The sequence below is a fragment of the Artemia sp. Qi Xiang Cuo genome, chromosome 11 (assembly GCF_049724085.1).
Source record: "Artemia sp. Qi Xiang Cuo chromosome 11, ASM4972408v1, whole genome shotgun sequence".
In the NCBI taxonomy this organism is placed as follows: Eukaryota; Metazoa; Arthropoda; class Branchiopoda; order Anostraca; family Artemiidae; genus Artemia; species Artemia sp. Qi Xiang Cuo.
In genome coordinates, this window is record NC_142804.1 from 26,771,855 (window position 1) to 26,792,046 (window position 20,192).

Below are 20,192 nucleotides of genomic sequence, written 5' to 3' on the forward strand. Positions count from 1 at the left end.
GTTAACTCATTTCTTCCCCCAGATGTTATGCTTTCTCTTTATTATGCTTTTATATATCCTTACCTTTCTTAGTGTTGCTCTGTCTGGGGTAATACTAATAAATCTCTTCTCTGCTCACTTCAAAGAGCCCAAAATAGGGCAGTGAAGGCTACTTTTCTTCTCCCTCGGCTTTACCCTTCCTCTGATCTTTATAATGATACTGGAATATCTCCGCTGGATCGTATTGTGGGTAAAAGTAATCTTTATTTAGCGCATTCTGCTTTTCTAGGTACACTTCCACCGCCTCTGCAGCAATTTTTTTCACGGACAGGCTCAGGTAGGTACTCTACTTTTCTACGTAGTTCTTCTCGTAGATTTATTTTGCCCAAACGTTCATCTACAGCAGCCCAGAGGTCTCCTGTTTATAAATCAATTCAATTATGGAATTCAATCTCACCGGATGTCCCGTTATTTCTGTCTGCAAAGGCAGTTATTCGTCGTGTATTTCCAGTTTAGTACTTTCTCTCTCCTTTGTTTATTTTCCCTGTTTTCTTTTTTCCTAGTGTTTTTTCTTTTGTATTTTTCTCTCGTATATCGTTATTCTTTTTTTTTGTTAACTTATTGATAGGTGTATTTATTTTTTTTTTTTTTTTTTTTTTTTTTTTTTTATTGTATGGTATTGTTTATTCTCTTTAATCTTTATTTCATATATATTGTTTGATTTAGAGTAATATTTATGGTTGTCTTAGTACTTTATTATTGTTGTAAGGCCCACAACAAGCCAAGCTTCATGGGCTAAATAATTTTTCTTTACGTTTGTAATATAGTTTAGTATTAATAAAATGATTGATGATTGATTGATGATCACTGTTATCACTATAGCCTCCAATATTCCAATCTTAGTTTGCAGACATATCTTTCTATTCATCCAAACTTTTTTAATTTTCGTAAAAACAGCCTTGGCCTTATTCAGCAGATAGCAGAAATGAATATTGTACGAGTATTCTTTCATGATATTAAGTCCTGTGTGCGTCCCTTTGTCTGATTCCCCATTTTTCGTTCCAGGGAAACATTAGAACAAGAGGACAAATGATCTACAAGCATTGTCCACTGAAAGAGTTTCTAATTTAATTTATATTGCCTAATACTTAATTCTTCATTTTTCTATAATATTGACTTTTTTAAAAATTTTACGGGTTTTTCAAAGACAGGTGAAGAGTGACATCAAAATCTAGGACGAGCAGAACAAACTCATATATCAAATCACACTAACCACCAATTCCGTGTTATCAAGAATATTTCTAATTATCCTACGCTTCTACAATCCTAGAACAGGAACGAGTAGATATACTCGTTCCTGTCCACTACTCACACTACTGTTAGTAGTATCCCACACCAAGAGATGATTGTACGTCTCTTCACTTAGCGCAGCTTGGTTCCGCATTCAGTCCTAAGTAGTAGTATTCAAGATAGAGTTTAAGATTTTATTTTTTCAAGTCAAATTTTAGCCATTGTTATTCTATTTAGTTGATCTCGGAACTTTGAAATTTTTACCTTCATCCCTAATAGGTGTGGAGCCAAATTCCTGAGACTCAGGTTCAAATTTACATGCTACCGAAATGCTGGGAAAAGTGCTCATCGAGCCATCTTCAAGTTTGAGAAACATAATTGGGTCTGAACTGTTAACCTGCTTCTTAATGTCACTTGGTAAAGCAGCATCAACTTCTAAAAACATGAAATTAAAAGGGATATAAAATAATTTCAACAAAAATGTATATACGTTTGACAAAAAAGAGTATTTAGTAAATTTAGGCACAGATGTAGTTCCAAAAAAGGAAGCAATGTAAATAGAACACCTTGTTCTTTAAGAAAATGTAAGAAAATGTAATGAGATCCTCAAAAAAATTAGACAACAGAGGCTCCGGAGCCGCATGTGGCTCTTTGGTCTTTTAAGTGCGGCTTTGGCACTAACATCCACAAAGGCACAATAATATTTCCATTAAAAAAAAACTTAGTACGAAAAAAATGGCATTTTATTTTGATAAATTCTATTCTTCTATAAATCGAGAACATGTATAATTTTTTGTTTAAGTTGAAAGATTTTAAGAACAAAGCAGATATTTTGAAAAGAATTAAAGTTACCATTGTCTTCCAAAACCATTATAATAGAACAATTACAATTTGTTCGAATATAAACACACAGCATATTAAAGATCTCAAAGTGGTTTCGGATTTATAAATAGCAGCTGACAAGTCTTGTGACATAAATGATACAGCACAAGTTTCACTTTTTGTAAGATTTATGTCTCATTCAGGACCCAAATAAAAACTTTTAGAATTATTACCACTCGAAGGTCAGACCCTTGAGAACGTATTGCAAGTGCTGTAATTGAATGTATAGATAAGCATCATATTCTCCTCGATAAAAGTTGCGCAGATTTCAACAGATGGGGTCAAAAGTATGACCAAAGTGAGAAAAAGAGTTTGTTGCTATTTTGAAAGAAAATTAATCACAAGATACTTGTTTACCATTGTAACATTCATCAAAGCACATCAAGTCCTTCGTACACAAGAATTTCCGGAAGAAATTTGTAAATTTATGGAACTAGCGATTACCATTATAAACTCCATTTTAGGTAAAGTTCTTAATCATCACCAATTCAAATAATTTTTATTTGGAATGGAGAGCGAGTACCCTGATCTTCTTCTTCATAACAAGGTACGTTGGTTATCAAGAGAGTACGTTTTAAAATGTTTCGCGTCCCTTTTTCCCGAAACTTATGCTCGTTTTGGGTTCACTTGTTCGGTGATAGTAATCTTCATATGTTTGAAGATTGGATTATTATATGACTTTATTTGTGCTCGTTTTTGGTTTGAATATAGCTCTTCACTTTTCTTTGAAAAATACTTTTTTGAAGTTTTTTTTCAAATTAATTTCTGTTTGTTTTTAATTGACATCATGTTCTTTATTGGTTAATAATACGAATATCTGTAAAGTTTTTTTTCAGTATTTCTGATTATGAATTAAGATTTTACCTAGCCATTAAAATTTTGGACAAAATTGGAGTGCTAGTCAAAATAATTGAATAACAATAATTTGATGAATTAAATTTTAACAATACTTTTATAATGGAATTTTGGGTGCATGTTGAGGAGGAATGTTATCCAAGCGGATTGAAAATCTTCATAATTGGGTTCATAATTGCATTTCTCCTTGGGAAGGGCGTTCACTATTCAGAACAAACCGACGATCAGTGGATAAAAAAATAACCATTTTTGCTTTGAATGACCTGGATAAGGAAGACATGAGCAGTTTCAACACTTTGAATAGCATTCCTGACTCTTACAATCAGCTGAAAAACCTCATGTGTGCTACTCTTTCCCTTTACGGTTCTACATTTATATGCGAAAAATTCTTTTTCAAGCATGAACATTATCAAAAGTGAACTGGGAAGTCAATGAGAACTTGGAATCATGCCAAAAATTGAAAACAACAAAATACAAACCTGACTGACTCAAACTTACAAGGAGATGCAAAGTATATTGTTTCCATTAATAAATATTTAATAATCATAAAATTCAGTTTTATTTAGTGTACTACTTATTTAGTAAAAAAAAGTACTGCCTGTGTATTATCTGGTACACACCCGAAAACGAACATATTCATCTGTCTATATTAAGAGACAATTAGCTCAAGTTCAGTGGAAAACAAGTGACGGGTGACAGAATACATAGGAATTATATGATTTGGGCTATATATTTGCACACTAAGGGGGTGGGGGTAAAGTATTTGGATAACGTGAAGTTAGAAAACAATTCTTACTTCATAATATGCAGAATAAATGTACACGTGTAACATATTTTGCATGCGGACCCACTATATTTTATCCCTCCCCCCTTGCTCCCTAATAATAAAATATATAGCCCAAATTCGTCAGTAAAGTATTGTATTTTCATTATATTTTGGTATATTTCATCAGGATTAACCTACCTTCGCTTCTCGAGTGTTTACCATATAATACACAAGTAAAAAAAGTACCCAAAAGGAGATTCGACTCCTAATTCTTAACATGCCCCAGTGTAAAATGTCCCCTGGAAAGTCCACTCCCCGGAAACTTCCTTCATCAAAGAAAATTCTCTCAGTGAGTTCAGCTTCAGAGGCGTTCTAAGTTCCGTTAGAATGAGCCCTCTCCCAATATTTTGGACTATTCGTGCGATACGATCACCTCTGGAAAAAAACACGCATCCGTGATCTATCTTTTGGTAAAAAATACAAAATATCACATTTTTGCAGATGGGAGCTCAAAACCTTTACAGTAGGATTATCTGACACGCTGAATCAGACGGTGTGACTTTTTTTAAGCTTTCGTGACTTTAAGGGGTGTTACCTCCCTTTTTTGTAAAATCAGACAAATTTTCTCAGGCTTTTAGCTTTTGATTGGTAAGACTAAACTTAATGAATCTTATTTATTAAGATTCTTAATAAATCAATCCTTTTGATACATCTATTGACATCGAAATTTCGTTTTCAGTTTCTTTTTACATTGATAATAATAAAAAAAGAAAACGTGATTGGTAGCTAATTTAATTTTATTTTAACTATTTTCGTAAAAAATGAAAATTTTAATATAGACGAATCTGTATCTATAGTTCAGGTATTTCTGTGTCTGATAAGTGCAGTTTTTACCTTGTTGGCCTTTGTTCTGTTTTCTATTGTGCTGATGAATCACCAAATGTCGCTCATTTATCTGCAATAGTGGAGAGTAAGTATAAGACCCCGCTTTTTTAACGGCAAGGTAGAAATCTTGGGTAACCCCCTTCTCATCCTGATCATTGAATGTTTTACCTCCAATCATGTCCTCCTCTTAGCCCAATGTTGGACAATGCAATATGCCTAAAGAAGTTTCTCTACGTCCACTCTTGTTCCGTCACCACACCGTCACAGACCATTTTAATCCAATCGACTCTTCCCCAAAACCCTCTTGCTTGTTTGCCTCCCAGAAGCATTCCTCTTGCAACTTTAATCCTATCTCCAAAGTCTAGGAAGTGGCCAACTAGTTTGGTCATTCATCCTCTATTTGTCAAAATAGATAGTTCCTTGCCCACAGTCTCTGTTCTACGTCCCTTTTCCAATACCATCTTCCCTCCCCTCCATTAACCCTCTAAGTTGTACTTCTTCTTACCCTATCCTCATAAGACCCCCCCTGCTTATTTTATCTCTCGCAGCTACCGTGTCAATGCGACTCAAGTTCCTGCAATTGCAAATTACCCTGCCATAAACACAAAATTTTCTACCTTGATATCAACTCGAAAACAGTATCACCTTCCTTCTCACTCTTCATCTGTGTCCTAGCCCTTTCCCCACTTCTCAACGCCGTAGATGATTTCACCCCTAAATCTGCCTTTCCGAGGTACCAACTAGCAAAATTAAAGCCCTTCTCAAATCAATTTTGAGTAATTCATTAAGAATTAGTGAATTACTCATCTCTATTGACAGCCACGTTTCTCAAATCACTCTTGATTTCATAGTTCTTTAGTTACAAACGGCCAAAAAAACAAGAAATTTTAATAGCAATATCACCAAAATCAATCAGTAAATACGACCTCCCCTAACATTTTCTCTAGTGACACAATGGAACCCATGTGATCACAGTAACTTGTAATTCTGGTATGTTGTGATGCTGTTACATATGAGATGAAAGGTTTTTTTCAACAAATTTGGAATTCATAAAATGTTTTTTATGAACAGCAAAAGAACTTTTGTGTTTCATAAAATTATCATCATTATCACTTCTACTTATCCTCAGAACAGTCAAAGCATGAGGTATTTGTAAATAAAATAAACAACTTAAGATAAATACACAACTCTATGATATGAGACAAGCTCTTCATGAACCAATCTAATTTGTGAACCAAACTTACTGCAACTTAAAAATCAAAATGCAAGCACAAAACACATCCAACCAAACTTCAATGATCCCATGTTACAAAGAGAAACCAAAACAAAACTCCCTCATAAGTGTGCATCCTACACAGACTATTTTCAAAATAGGCAAATATACAATTCATACTGTTATGCAAAGAATACTGCACTGCAACTTTTATTTAATGTATATTTTATTTGCAGTATCCTTTAACATATTTTCTCCTTTATTTCCGAGTGTTGTGTTTGTGATTACTATTGCCTATTGTTGTCTTCTGTGTTTTTTTCTTTAATCTGTAATTCAGTCAGAAACTATCGGGATTGTCATTTAAGAGACACAATATTATCTGGTTCTCCGCCATAGCCAGTTCCAAGCCCACGTTGAGAAAGGACGAGGAGCCGACGGGGGAGGGGACCCGTCGGTTAATTAAATTCCCATGAAACATCTATGAAGAAATGAATACTCCCAAAAATAGTGTGCCTACTACGGCGTCCCCGGTAAGTGACGCAATCCCGTTCCCTGGCATGGCGGCGGGATCAACAAGTGTACGAGCTATGCCTACTAAGGCGTCCCCGGTAAGCGACGTGATCCCGCTCCCAAGAATAGCGGTGAGATCGACAAGTGTACGAGCTATTCCCTGTGAAATAAATTTACAGAAGGATGAAATCCGAGTTTATAGCTGGAATGTGAGATCGGCAAAGCAAGAATCAACAAGGCTAGTGATGGCTATGGAAATGTACCGTTACCAAGCAGACGTTCTTTTTCTATCAGAGACAAGATTGAACGGTGTGTCTGAAGAAACCATACCAGTCCGTGACTCCGACAATTCGTACTTATTCCTCAACTCTGGTGCATATGATGGATCCGGTGATCATGGAGTCAGCTTTATGATAGGTCGCCGTGCGCAAAAAGCTCTTCTTGAATGGGATCCAGTGAACCCGAGAATAGCCAGACTACGACTTTGTTCGCCAGATCTCAAAATCTTACCATCACCAACACTATGTTCCAACACAAACCCTCTCAAAGAATAACTTGGCGCTCAAACGATGGCTCCACAACTGCCCAAATTGACCATATATTGATCCGTCAGCGTTGGCACTCCTCAGTCATCGATTCCCGAGCTTAGAGAGGGGCGTGCACAGGGTCTAAATCTGGAAGGGATCATACGCTTGTAAGTGCGAAAATACTCCTGAAGTTGAGCGCGAGGAAGAGACAAGCCCCAAAAAGGAAGTTAAACGTGGATAAACTGAAAACCCAAACAGTGAAAGACAACTTTTGCCTGAAGTTACAGAACCAGTTCGCAAGCCTGACCAACTGTGATGAACACCCTACCACCCGATGGAAACAATTCCGGAACAACACTGAAAAGGTGGCCGCTGAAGTTATCGGCTATGCCCCTGCAAAGACGAGGAAGATTTATGTCTCAGAGAAAACTGTACAGCTAATCGAAGCTAGGCAATCACAGTAAAAAAGTCGCTAAGTAAACAGGTTAAAACAAGCTTACGTCAAGACCGCCAACAATTTTGGGATGAGGTTGCTTTAGAGATGGAAAAAGCAGCCAGACATAATGATACGAGTAGGCTGTATAGAGCCCTCAAAAAAATAACTGGAATCAAGTCACCCATCGCTGGTCTCTTAAAAGACACTCAAGGAAGTGTGATCCCTGACATGCAAGGTGAAGTTGATCACTAGAAGAAACACTTTAAAGATCTGCTTAATCCAAATACAAATGGGCAAGATGCAACGCCGATGCTGCCACCAACAGCAGAAAGACCAACATACGAAATCGACATAGCACCAGCTTCAGCTTCAGAGGTACTAAACGCGATCAAACGGCTAAAAAACAATAAGTCTCCTGGGGAAGATGGTATCCCTCCCGAGGTATACAAGGCGTCACCACACGTTGTAACGGAACAAATAGAAACCATCTTCAGTCTGATATGGGAGAAGAAGACCTTCCCGTCTGATTGGAAGATGTCAGTAATAATCCCAGTATTTAAAAAGGGGGACAAATGCGACAGCCGCAACTACCGAGGGATATAACTTATGGATACGGCTACCAAAGTATTTGCGATGATTTTGCTTAAAAGGTTCGAGGTAGCAAGGGATGAGCGGACACGTGAAAATCAATGCGGATTTCGAAGAGGGAGAGGGTGCACTGACCAGGTCTTCACTTTTCGCCTTATTCTCCAACAGTGCAAACGCTACAAACTCCCCATAATCAACATGTGTCTTGATTTTGTGGCTGATTTCGACTCTGTAACCCACAAAACCTTTGGCGAATCATGTTGGAACAAGGTATACGGGTAGAATTCATAGAGCTGTAAATGGCCTACTACGAGCATTTCAAATCGACAGTAAGAATGCTGGGCAAAGAAACTGAGCCCTTTAATGTCGAAAGTGGTGTAAAACAGGGGTGCACATTGTCCCCTGTTTTTTTTAACTACAGTATAGACTGGATTCTAGAAAGTGCACTCTCGAGTTTTTATGGTGTTGTTATGGGATTGGGCATTAACGTGCCTGACCTGAACTACGTGCACGACATCGATGCTCTTGCTGCTGATCCAGCAACTACCCAAGCAATGTTAAATGAAATAGCACATTTATCTCAGCTACTAAGTATGAAAGTCAACGGGGCAAAAACTAAAGTCATGGACTTAAAACCGCACTCGGATTATCAGCTTGAGCTTTACGGACAAGAATTGGAAAAAGTCGACAGCTTCACCTATCTTGGCTCAATAATAGACTCTCGTGGAGGCTGTGACCTTGACATACAGAACAGAATCAACAAAGCCCAAGCCATCTTCTCACAACCCCGCCGCCATCTGTGGACCCGGCGGGAGATCAGCATGAAGACAAAAATTTGTGTCTATAAAGCGGCTGTTAGATCTGTTCTCTTCTATGCAGTTGAAACTTGGCCACTGAAGGCACTTCATCTCCATGATTTGGAAGTCTTTGACCACCGCTGTCTACGAAAAATCCTGAGGATTCGATACTCCAATAGAATCTCAAATGTTGATGTGCGCCACTGCTGCTGTGACATCGAACCCGCCGCCATGATTGTCAAACAGAGAAGACTGCGTTGGCTTGGTCATGTCCTGAGAAGACCCAATGACCGCATCATCAAGCAAGTGCTTCTAGCTGTCCCATTGCCAGATTGGCGCAGATGACCTGGCGGTCAATTCAAGAATTGGTGGACAACTGCCAAAAACCACCCTGACCCCAGTGGTAGATTCCAGTAATTTAAGGCGACTTGGGAGAACCGCCACCTCCGATGTGCTCAATAGATGTCAGCAGGTTATCACATATGGGAGTTGATCTTGCATGGGCATCAAGACGGCAGACAGAGCGTCCACGTTAAGTCCTACAGCGAGCACAAATACAAGCAAGTAATATTATCTGGTTTAGACAAAAAACTAAATCTGACCCTCAGTTGAAAAACAAGGTCCTCATTATGACATCAACTCTGGCAGTATTTTCGATTGATCATGCATGTCTGATGGAATGAAGGGAAGATTCTTATCCCCAGGAATTATTTGTTTAGAGTCTAGCAATAAAGTTCGCATATGTTTTGACTTGAAAAAAAAAAAAAAAAAAAAAAAAAAAAAACCAGTTGTGTCCTCTTTGATTGTGAAGATTAGAAAAATGTGTAAATAAATATAGTTTTTTTTGCATATTTTAACTTAAGATAACAAGATAGAAGAAAAAGAATGGGAAATGTTTTCTTTCTATATTGTTATCAGAACAATAATTAGATAACTTACCATTTTCAATATCAGAAGCTTCAGATAGATGGATATTTTCCTCCATATTTGGAATTAGATGTGAGTCAATAACAGATCCATCCAATACACTTAAAGTCTCTTATCAGATGTAGAATACTACTAATAACACTTGATATTAGATCTCCCTTTTACACAGGAGATCAAAAGGAAGAGGTCCCTAGAAATTAGTCAATCTATCATAACTGATGTTGTAAACTGTAAAGCAAAAATTATATTAATAAAGAAAAAGGATGAGGTTCACAAGGTTCAAAAGTCCAAATCATTAGAATAATATTTGTTATTCATTTTGTATTATTAAAGAGAGATGGAAATAAAAGTTTAAAAAATGTAGTTATAAAATCCAACTGTATTTCTATATTTTAAGTACCAAAACACTTAAATTAAAATTGTAGAATAATAGATCTTAGCACCTTGGAAATTTTTGAGCAATAGAGGATGGACAGTTCAAGAATAAATTGTAGTCTAAACAAGGGTTCAATATGATGTTTTGTAGCTCATATCTCTATCATGTCCTTTCTCAAAATCAAAGGGAAGTAACAAACAAATCTTATCAATAGATATTTTGCTGTCTAAAACTCTTAAGCTGAGGGTTACAGTTTGTAATATAGAGTATTGTTCAGCACTTAGCGAGGTACATAATGAAGTTATCACTTGATTTGTCAATTCACATGCTTTTAAAGTATACAAATTACTTTATTTTTAAGCAATATTTTTATCTGTAATTGCTCCTCATTATAAAAACAGAGAAAAGTTTACTTCTGCAAGAAAAGGCTTACTTAGATTTGAGAACAATTGTGCGCAAAGAGTAATAGCAACTAGTAGGGGTGATTAGTTCCTGACCCTTAGAGCAGGTTTCTCACAAAGCAGAGTAAAAAAGGACAAAGCTTGACTTAGAAAGTAGCAATAACAGGGATGTAACAAATGAAACAAGGACAGTATCCCTATGATGTTTGTTTCTGGACTTCTCAGGGCCCCAAGAAGACTAGTAGACAACAGATCACCATTGGTTGTTTCATTAAAGATAAGGTCAATTATCACTCAATGAGCTGTGATTTGAGAATTGCCTTGTGCAGATATGAGCAAGCATATAGCAAGCTATATTGCATTAAGCATTGGAAGATCTAGGTCTAATTAAATGATTATAAAACTGTTACAAGCAATTATGAAGAATCCCTTAAAGCACTAATAAATACTTACTCATTCCTTTCCTAAGACTGTATTGCTTCCCTTTATCCCCCCCTCCTGATAAAAAAATATACAGTGTGTTCTATATGTTAAGACTATATTATTCAACAGTGCAAATCTTTTTGTCTCCATTCTTATAGACCAAACGCTAATCCATTAAAAAGTATAAATGAGTCTCATTAACAAAATGAATAGCATAAATATTTATAACTGACTGTGTTTATCGATCAGAGGGGTCGGGGGAGAGAATCTTAAATTAGGTAATTTTATTTCCTTACTCAAGCTTTTCTTAAGATTATGTAATTCAGTTATTATGATTACTGTAAAAGAGTTTCCATAATTTTTAGAAACTATTTACTACACACAAATAATATCTTGAGTAACTACTCACAAACAATAGCTTGTAGCAACCACTCTTTATGAGTAATTTTATAAGATTCAACAATTTTTTGTCTGTTGTCCAAAATAAAAAAAAATTGGTAATTACTAGAGGAAATATCCAGTTCCACAGGGTGAGGGCAGGGTCTGGGGAAAAGCAGGGGCAATGGAAAGAACAGTAACTGGTAAAAAGGGACTAAGAAATAAAAGTATGTTACTTCCCAAGGATTTGGTCTGGTGCCAACCAGAGGCACCACCAGCCAATATATTTGGAAAGAGGCAACAGTTCTAAAATGTATAGACTAGCTAAGTAGTTGGCTATTAGACCTCACTTATATATACATTTCAACAGGAATTCGCCAACTAATCAGCTATCAACAGAATTTTATATAAGCCTACAGTTTGCAAATAGCTAACTGGGCTAGTTTGCATTTAAGATCCCAGATATGCCTTGTGTTTAAAATATCCAACTAGTCAGCTACCAATAAAATTCCATATATAGGGTAAATGCACCAATGATTTCAGCAACCAGTCAGCAACCAATAAAATTCTATATAGGCCTATACTATGAAATTGGCCAGCTAGTTAGCTACTAAGGTCTCAGTAGGCTAATGTATACACTGAGGCTTGAAATAACAAAATATCTATAAAAGTCCTCACAAACAGTGGAAATAGAGGTAAAATTCTAGTCTAACTAGTAGTTTTAACTATCTTGGAAAGAGGTTGGGTTAGGAAAAATGAAACTTTCAGTTACAAATCCAGGATCAAAAACATACTCTGGCAAGGTATTGCAAAGCTTCAATGTTAACTCTCTTCTGATTTCAATGTAAGAAATTTTCCAACTTGACAGGCCTATTTCTATTGAAATTTTGGCAAACAACATTTTACCTTAGTTTCTTTTTCTCTGGTTTCAGATCTTAAAAATACAATTCATGTTATTTGAGCAGAATTTTAAGTCATATCAATAGGTTTTGGTGTAGCCCTAGAGAGTGGACTCCACATAAAGAAACATGTTAAGAAAACCACTCTTACTTCATAATATGCACAATAGCCATAATTAACATATTTTGCATGGGCAGAACCTTTGGTAAAATTGTAGTTTAGCTACTTTTTGCTATCTTGGAAAGAGGTTAGGTTAGGAAAATTTAACTTTCAGAAATGAATCTAGGACCAAAAACATACTCTGGGAAGGTATTGCCAAGCATCAATGTTACCTTTTCTGATTTCTAAGGTTTATTTTCTAAGTTATTAAGTTTTGTTAGTTTTATTGATTTTTAAATTATACCTGAAATTTTCACTTTTTCTAACCTAACCCCTTTCCAAAATAACAAAAATTAGCTAGACCAGAATTTTACCAAATGAAGAACAAGAAAACTATTTTCAGCTTCACAACTTTGCTCAATCCCAATTTATGAGGTTTCAAAGATCTACAAATACATTTCCAAAATTTAGAAAAACAACCTATTGGTATGACTTAAAATTCTACTCAAATAACAGGCATTAAATTTCCAGAACTAAAACCATAGAAAAAGAAACAGCTAACCTTAAATTGACCTTGTCAGCAAATTAAGGTGGTATAACCTCCTGTAGTTCTTGCTGGGTTAGAAATGATGTTATCTGAATATCAGAGGAGCATCCCAGTGATATTTCGACTCAAAACTTGCCCACTCACAATCAACAGCTTTTTAAAAGAATTTATAGAGGAAGTTGAAACAATAGAATTAGAAAGAATGTTCCAGCACTGCTTGAATAGAAGAAGTTCTGTCTCTCTTGTCTTTTTATATGTTTCCTTTGCAGTGTTAATGAATAACCCCTTGTTGAAGAATATAATGTAGAGCTGAATAACAGGTCTATCATATTATTTATTTATTTTATTCAATAAAGGAGGAAGCCATAGGCTTGTCACATAACAACACAAAAAAAATAACAGCTCAAACAGCAACAGTGCAAAACACAAAACAAGAAATAGAACAAAAAAATATTCATAAATAAAAAACAACTATGCAACAACTATATTACAGAAACTGTTTTTCATGTAACTCAGTTTCAACAAGAGCACTCTTAAATGATTGCACTGTTTGCGTAGAAACTACAGTATTGGGTAAACTATTCCAAAGTTTAGTTGCACGGTTAACAAAGCTACATTGACCTATTTTCTTGAGCTCTTGTGGCTGATACAGTTTATACGAGTTTTGTCAAGTGGCTGAGTAATGACTAAGTTTGAAAAAATCAGTCCAGTCCACAATACCGACACCTTTCATAATCCGGAATATATTGATCAGGTCAATCCTATCCTGTCGAAATTCCAGAGAAGGAAGTCCCAACCACTCCAGTCGACGCTGATATGGTAAATGGCTCAAGTATGGCACACACTTTGATACCTAATGTTGAACCTTTTCAATTTGCTGCAAGTCACATTTCCATGTAGGATACCACACAGAGGAACAATATTCTACCACCGGGCGTACTATTGTCTTGTATAGTGTCATAAAAGTGTGAAGGTTAAATTTCATGAGACTTGTCTTAATCCAAAGCAGACTGTAATTAGCATTTCGTGAAATTATTGACACATGCTTGAGAAACTTCAACCGGTTATCAAAGTGGATACCTAAATCCCTTACTGAACCTGAAGATGAAACAGTTGTATCACCAAGAAAATAATGACAAGTCAAGCTTTTTGAAAAGTAATGGAGTACAAAACATTTTTGATGGTTTACAAACATGGAGTTCAATTTACACCAATCATTTAGGGCATTCAGATCCTCTTGAATAAGGGTGAAATCTACTGGGGAGGTAACACTTTTATACAGTTTTATATTGTCTGCAAACAGTTTGACAGTGGAGTGACAAATTACTTCAGGCAAATCGTTGACAAACAAACAAAATAACACGTGGCCCAAACAACTGCCCTGTGGCACACCACTCAAAATCAGACTCTCACTTGAAAGTGCACTTCCAACTATAACTTGCCGGGAATGGCCTGATAAATAATCTGTAATCCATGTTAAAGTTCTACTGCCTAGCTTATACATTTCACATTTTTCAAGCAACAAACTAATTGAAACTTATGTCAAATGCTTTACTGAAGTCAATGTACAAGCAATCAAACTTCAAACTGAGATCAGCCATATTTTGAAAATCTTTTACAACTTCTAGCAACTGCATATTAAATGACCTGTTTTTTCTAAAACCATGCTGTGACGGATGCCATAGCTTATTTTGGTTGAAGTAATCCTGTATCTGATATACAATAATCTTTTCAAGAACTCTTGAAAAAATTGAGGTGTTTGAAATTGGACAATAATTTCCAAATTGGGATTTAGATCCTCCTTTGTGGAGTGGCTTTACAACCGCTTTTTTCCACGCTGCAGGGCATTTACCACTCAGTAGACATTGGTTAAACAAAAACACAAGAGGTTCAGCTAACACATGGCTGTCTTCTGAAGAAAAGTGTTAGAAATACCATCTATATCTGGAGCTTTATTAACAAAAAGGTCACGGAGAATTTTTAAAACCTGCTCTGAAGAAATATCATAGTCATTGAAGGGCACTTTGTCTGCTGAAACAAACTCGGTAAAATGGGGTGGACTGCATGCATGGACATCATTCAGATTTACAAAATCTGACGAAAACACTCGATTAAACACATCAGCCTTTTTCTGATCCTCACTTATTAATCCACTTCTAGTTGGGTCATCAAAAATGCACGAATCAGTTGAGGAGTCAGTCTTATTTCTATTGACATACTTCCAAAACTTCTTTGGACACCCTTGAATGTTAATAATAATAGACGATTCGAGTGATTCCTAGTTAATGCGCAGAGAACGAGTGGCGTGATTCCAAGCCATTTTATATGCACACCATGAGTCTTCATTTTTTTCCAACATATACTGTCTCCATTGTTTATTTTTAACACTAATAGCATCAGGTACAAATTTTAGCAGTCGTCTTTTTTTTCTTGAACCTTCTTTTATGTAATAACGTGGAACGAACCTATCACAAGCATCTTTTATAACCTCTTGGATGAACTCAAAAGCAACATCCACATCTGCATTATTGGACTGAAGCTCCTCAACAGTAGAAACAGAATGGATAAAGTCTTGAATTTCATTGTAACAACCCTTGCTATAATCATAATAAAATTTAGAACCACAGTTCACTGCTGCACTTACATTCATTGGTAGAGACATAACTACATGGTTGCTTTTACCTAGAGATGGCAGCATCTTAAGGTCTAGTATGTCATCTGGAGATTTCATGATCACCAAATCCAGTACACGGGGAGTGGAATTGCTTCTCAGTCTTGTGAGATCCACAACATGCTGGTGCAGGAAGTTATCCTGTAAGGTTTGCACAAGTTTAAAAGCAAAACTCTGGTCCGTCCCTGATGTAGCTTGGGTGCATTAAAGTCACCAAGAAAAGAATTTTTAAGGAAACAGACGCAAGGTATGACAGATAACTCAGCAGGTGATCATCATTTAACATACTAAATTCATTTCTGGAAGGGCTTTGATATATGCGTACAATTCTCACATTTTGGGATATTCCTGGCAACTTAATTTCCACACTAGTTACTTCACTTAATCCCATAGTAAATGAAACATCAACTTCTGCATATTCTAATTTAGATGACGACAAAATATAAATACAAATTCCCCTTTTCAAATGCTTGTTGTACACGACATTATAGCCATTCAGTTGAAAGAAATGTGCTTCGGGGTTAAGACAGTGCTTTGGGAGCACCTCAGTCACGATAACTATATCAGGTTTCTGCAAATTTACCAAAGAATAAAGTTTATCAAGTTTGTTTGAAAGTACATCAGCATTTGAATACAACACAGAAAGATTATTCTTCCATTTCATGCCCGGAGGGGGCCGCTTGTCCCTAATGTTTCATTGAATCACGTTACCTTCTAACTGTCTATTTATACTGGTTACATTGTAGGGTAAAACATTTAATGTTGCATTGCAGCTGGAAGGGCTGCAAAAATCTGACTGTTTTTTGGAACTATAGAGTTCCTATGTATAACCAAATCAACTTTGCCCTGTGCACGCCTGACCTGCAACTTCTCATATAACTTCGCTCTTTTCTGACAGTCAGTCTTGGATACATCACTTTGAAACTGAATTGTACCTGACCCTTTTCTTTTGTAAGACTTTTGTAGAATCTGCTTCTTAGTCTTGAAATCTGGGACTGAGAATAATATGGGATCAGGCTTTTTTTTGGTAATGGTGGTTACAACTTGGCTTTGCTGACTCCTCAAACAACAGACATTAGAGACGCTTATGTTTGGGAGCCCATAATCACTCACAAGACATTTTTTTATGTAGAGTTCATCATTTGTCTGAGGGGGGACACCAAAAACAACAATATTTAGCTTGCAATGCTGACGGTCTCTATCATCTGAAACCATCTGTTTAACTTTGGTTTCAAGCTGCATCTCAAGATCTTTTTCAACATCTAAATCTCCAACTCAACCAAACTCTGAACAGCATCCTTGTCAAACAAGGGAGACTGTTCAAGGGTTGCCAAACGGCTCTCAACATTACCAAAACGGTTTTCAATGTTGGTGGTTAGCTGTTCTTGAAGTTCGGAAAATGCTTCTTTCACTGCATCTTTAACTTTGGTGTCCAGTTCATTCACTACACTAAGAGATGACCGGAATGGTTTGAGAGTCTTGTCTAAAAGTTTTTGGATATCGTCCAAGACGCCCCACCTGTCACTTGTGGTTTACCTTTGCAAATTGGGCATTTCCACTTGCAGCCTACTTGCCATGTCATTTTAGTTAGTAGAGAGTATTCAGCCTCTGATATTTTCAGACAATCAATGCATAACCAGAGGCTACATTCATCACAGTTCATAGCACTTGAATCTATATCTAAATTCTCATCACACGTTGCGCACATATTGGTCCCTTTATTGGGGCTCTGATGAGGTCTTTTTGGTGGCATTATATTCAAGCTTAAAGGATTCTAAGGTAGACAAGACCCATGGGAAGTGCAACACACAAATCACCTGATCCCAGCAGTTTAAGGACACAAGATCCCACTAGTACTATACGGCTCTTGAATGTTTGTTGATGCTCCCTTCTGCACAGGCTGTCTCCAAAAAATGCAGCTTGAAATTTAATGTCAAAAATGTGTAGAAAACGGTTGAGCTAATTTAATCTATGATAATAGAAAAATATAATATTTAGCTGTATTTGGCAACTTTATATTTGGCAACTATGTATTGCCAGAAGAAACAGGTGTACTTGAAGTAATCCTTTATTTGTTTACAATCCTTTGTTTGTTTTAATTTGAATTCAATTAGAATTCAAACACAATGTATTAATTCTCCTGGGAATAAGAAATTAATTATCTTCCAGGTAACTTCAAAGACCAAGCACATGAATTCACACTTTGAGAAAAGAAACTTAAGGATGGATAATAGTTGGAAATGATAAATATAGGTACCAATAACTGCTTTACCACATGAAATTGGCCAGTAATCCTGTATTCAATTTTCACTTAGATTAAGTTGCTGTTCAATGCAACTATATCCCCCCTTTGGCGTCAGTAAAATAGTGAGGGCAGGCTAAGTTTCTTCAAACAGTCAGGGTATGCCAAATCTTTATGTGGAGCTGATAATTCAATATATCTCCTTTGACTCCTAATAATGCAATGTCACTTTTACATGAAGAGTTGCTGACTGGGTAACCAAACTCTAGATGAGGGCAAACAAGAGCTGGGTACAATTTTTTAAATACCAAGGGATGGCAAGAAGAAATTGTTTGTTTTATCAGACCAAGAGCTCAAATAGCCTTAGATACCTGTGCTTTTGTGTGACAGTGGAATTTAAGCTGTTTATCAACAACTACACCCACGTCTCTCTCATTATCTACTGAGTCCAAATTGATAACTTCACCTGAAGCATTTTGCATCTAATATGTCTGCATAGGTACCATATATGATTGTTTGGTACCATATGGATAGCTTTGCACTTCAGTGGGTTATAGTCCATTAGCCATGTATGAGCCCAGTGAGCAAGGTGATTAAGTTCTACCTGAATCCTGTCTCCCACTGGTCCAATAAGTTTGCAATCATCTGCATATAATGTAATATTGTTTTGGACTGTACTGAAACAATCATTTATACAAATATTAAACAGGATTGGACCAAGTAAATTTCCATGAGGTACTCCACTAATGACTGATGTTAAATACACTTGATTTTTATTTTCATCAGTTACAAAAACTCTCAGTAAACTTCTACTCAAAAAAAGCACCAATCGAATCTACTACATGGCTATTTATGCAATAAGCATGCAACTTCATCAACAAATAATTATTGTCATCTTTATTGAATGCTTTTGCCATTTCCAGAAGTAAAAAATCTACTGGGAGATGTTTTAGATGTCATAGAAGGTCTTGTTCTATGAGTTTAATGACAATATTGTGTGATTGGATTATGTTTGTCTGGATAGAACAATTACATCTGAGGCCATGCTGATTAAAGGTAATTAGATCATTATCATCAATATGTTTGACACCAGTCACTCAATATCCCCTTGATTATCTTGGCCAATACAGAAGTAAGGCTAATAGGACAATAGTCTTCAGGCCTGGATTTATCTCCTTTCAGAGGCAATGCTATAGCATTGTCTATAGAAAAGGCCATATGGCTCCAATGTTTTATTTTTTTTTTCCTGAGGCACTTCATATGGAAAGGGTCATTGTAAAAACTTCAAAGGGGACTCATCCAATTGGAAATTGAGAGTTCTAGTGCCCTTTTTAAGCATCAAACATAACTAGAGGGCAACTAATCTCCCTCTCATGCCCACCTTTTCCCAAAACACATACAATCAAAACTTTGAGATAGCCATTTTGTTCAATGTAGTTGAAAATTCAGGAAATTAGTTGAGGATAAACCCCTCCCCCTCAGGGCAAGGGTTGTAATTTATGCCCTAGGGGCATATAAGGTTTTTATAGAAAGCATTGTTGTAGAAACTTCAGAAAGGGCTCATTTGATTGGAAATTTAAATGGCTAGTTCCCTTTTTAAAGGTCAAAAGTGATTAGAAGGCAACTAGCACCCCTTCCATGCCCACCATTTCCCCAAACACATCCAATCAAAATTTTGATATAGCCATTTTGTTCAACATAGTTGAAAGTTATGGAAATTATATGTTTGAGCAGGACACCCCCCCCCAGTTTTCAGGGCGAGGGTTATAAGTTATACCCTGGGGGCATATATGGATCTTATGGAAGGAATGCTTATATAAACTTCAGAGAGGGCTCATTTGATTGGAGCTTTCAGTTATCAGTTTCTTTTTCTCTGGCTTTAGTTCTGAAAATGCAATTTCTGTTATTTGAGTAGAATTTTAAGCCATAGTAATGTTTTTTTTTCAAAATTTTGGAAATGTATTTGCATATCTTTAAAGAGTTATAAATTGGGATTGAGTAAAGTTGCAAAGCTGAAAACAATTTTGTTGTAGGCTACTTCATTTAAGCAGAAGTTCTATTGGTTAATTTTTACCAAATCATATTATTGACTTACAAATAAAGTGAATATACCACTCAATGCCTTTTTTATGCTCTTTACAAACATAATTATCATTTTGGTTGGAAATGAATTTTAGCCCCCACCCCAATATATATACCAATTCAGGGTATATATTTGCACATTAGGGAGAGGGGGTTGGAAGTTTTTGCCCTCCAATCTTTTTTCACTCTGAGAAAATGAACTACAACTTTCAATTTTCTTTCAAAATGAACCCTCTCTTAAAAGTTTATACAAGCATCCCTTTCATAAGACCCACATATGACCCAAGCCAAAGTAAAATGTTGTTTGTCAAAATTTCAATAGGCATAGACCTGTCATTTAGGCAAATTTCAAATTTTACCAGGTAAAATTCTACTTTAGCTACTCTAGGCTATCTTGGAAAGGGGTTAGGTTATGAAA

General features: G+C 36.2%; 1 protein-coding gene across 5 annotated transcripts in view; it reads right to left on the reverse strand.

Annotated features, from left to right (window-relative positions):
- Positions 1-20,192, reverse strand: part of LOC148946817 (uncharacterized) — a 49,917-nt gene that overhangs the window by 22,803 nt on the left and 6,922 nt on the right. For 3 of the 5 annotated variants that reach the window (XM_089096620.1, XM_089096618.1, XM_089096619.1), the window contains exons 2-3: positions 9,668-9,845; positions 1,534-1,704 (exon numbers count right to left, since the gene is read on the reverse strand). In XM_089096620.1, coding sequence (XP_088952746.1) covers positions 1,534-1,704; positions 9,668-9,713 — 217 coding nt within the window. In that variant the 5' untranslated portion in view covers positions 9,714-9,845. Of the gene's footprint in view, positions 1-1,533; positions 1,705-9,667; positions 9,884-20,192 lie in introns of all 5 variants that reach the window. The other 2 variants (XM_089096617.1, XM_089096621.1) reach the window with 2 other exon arrangements.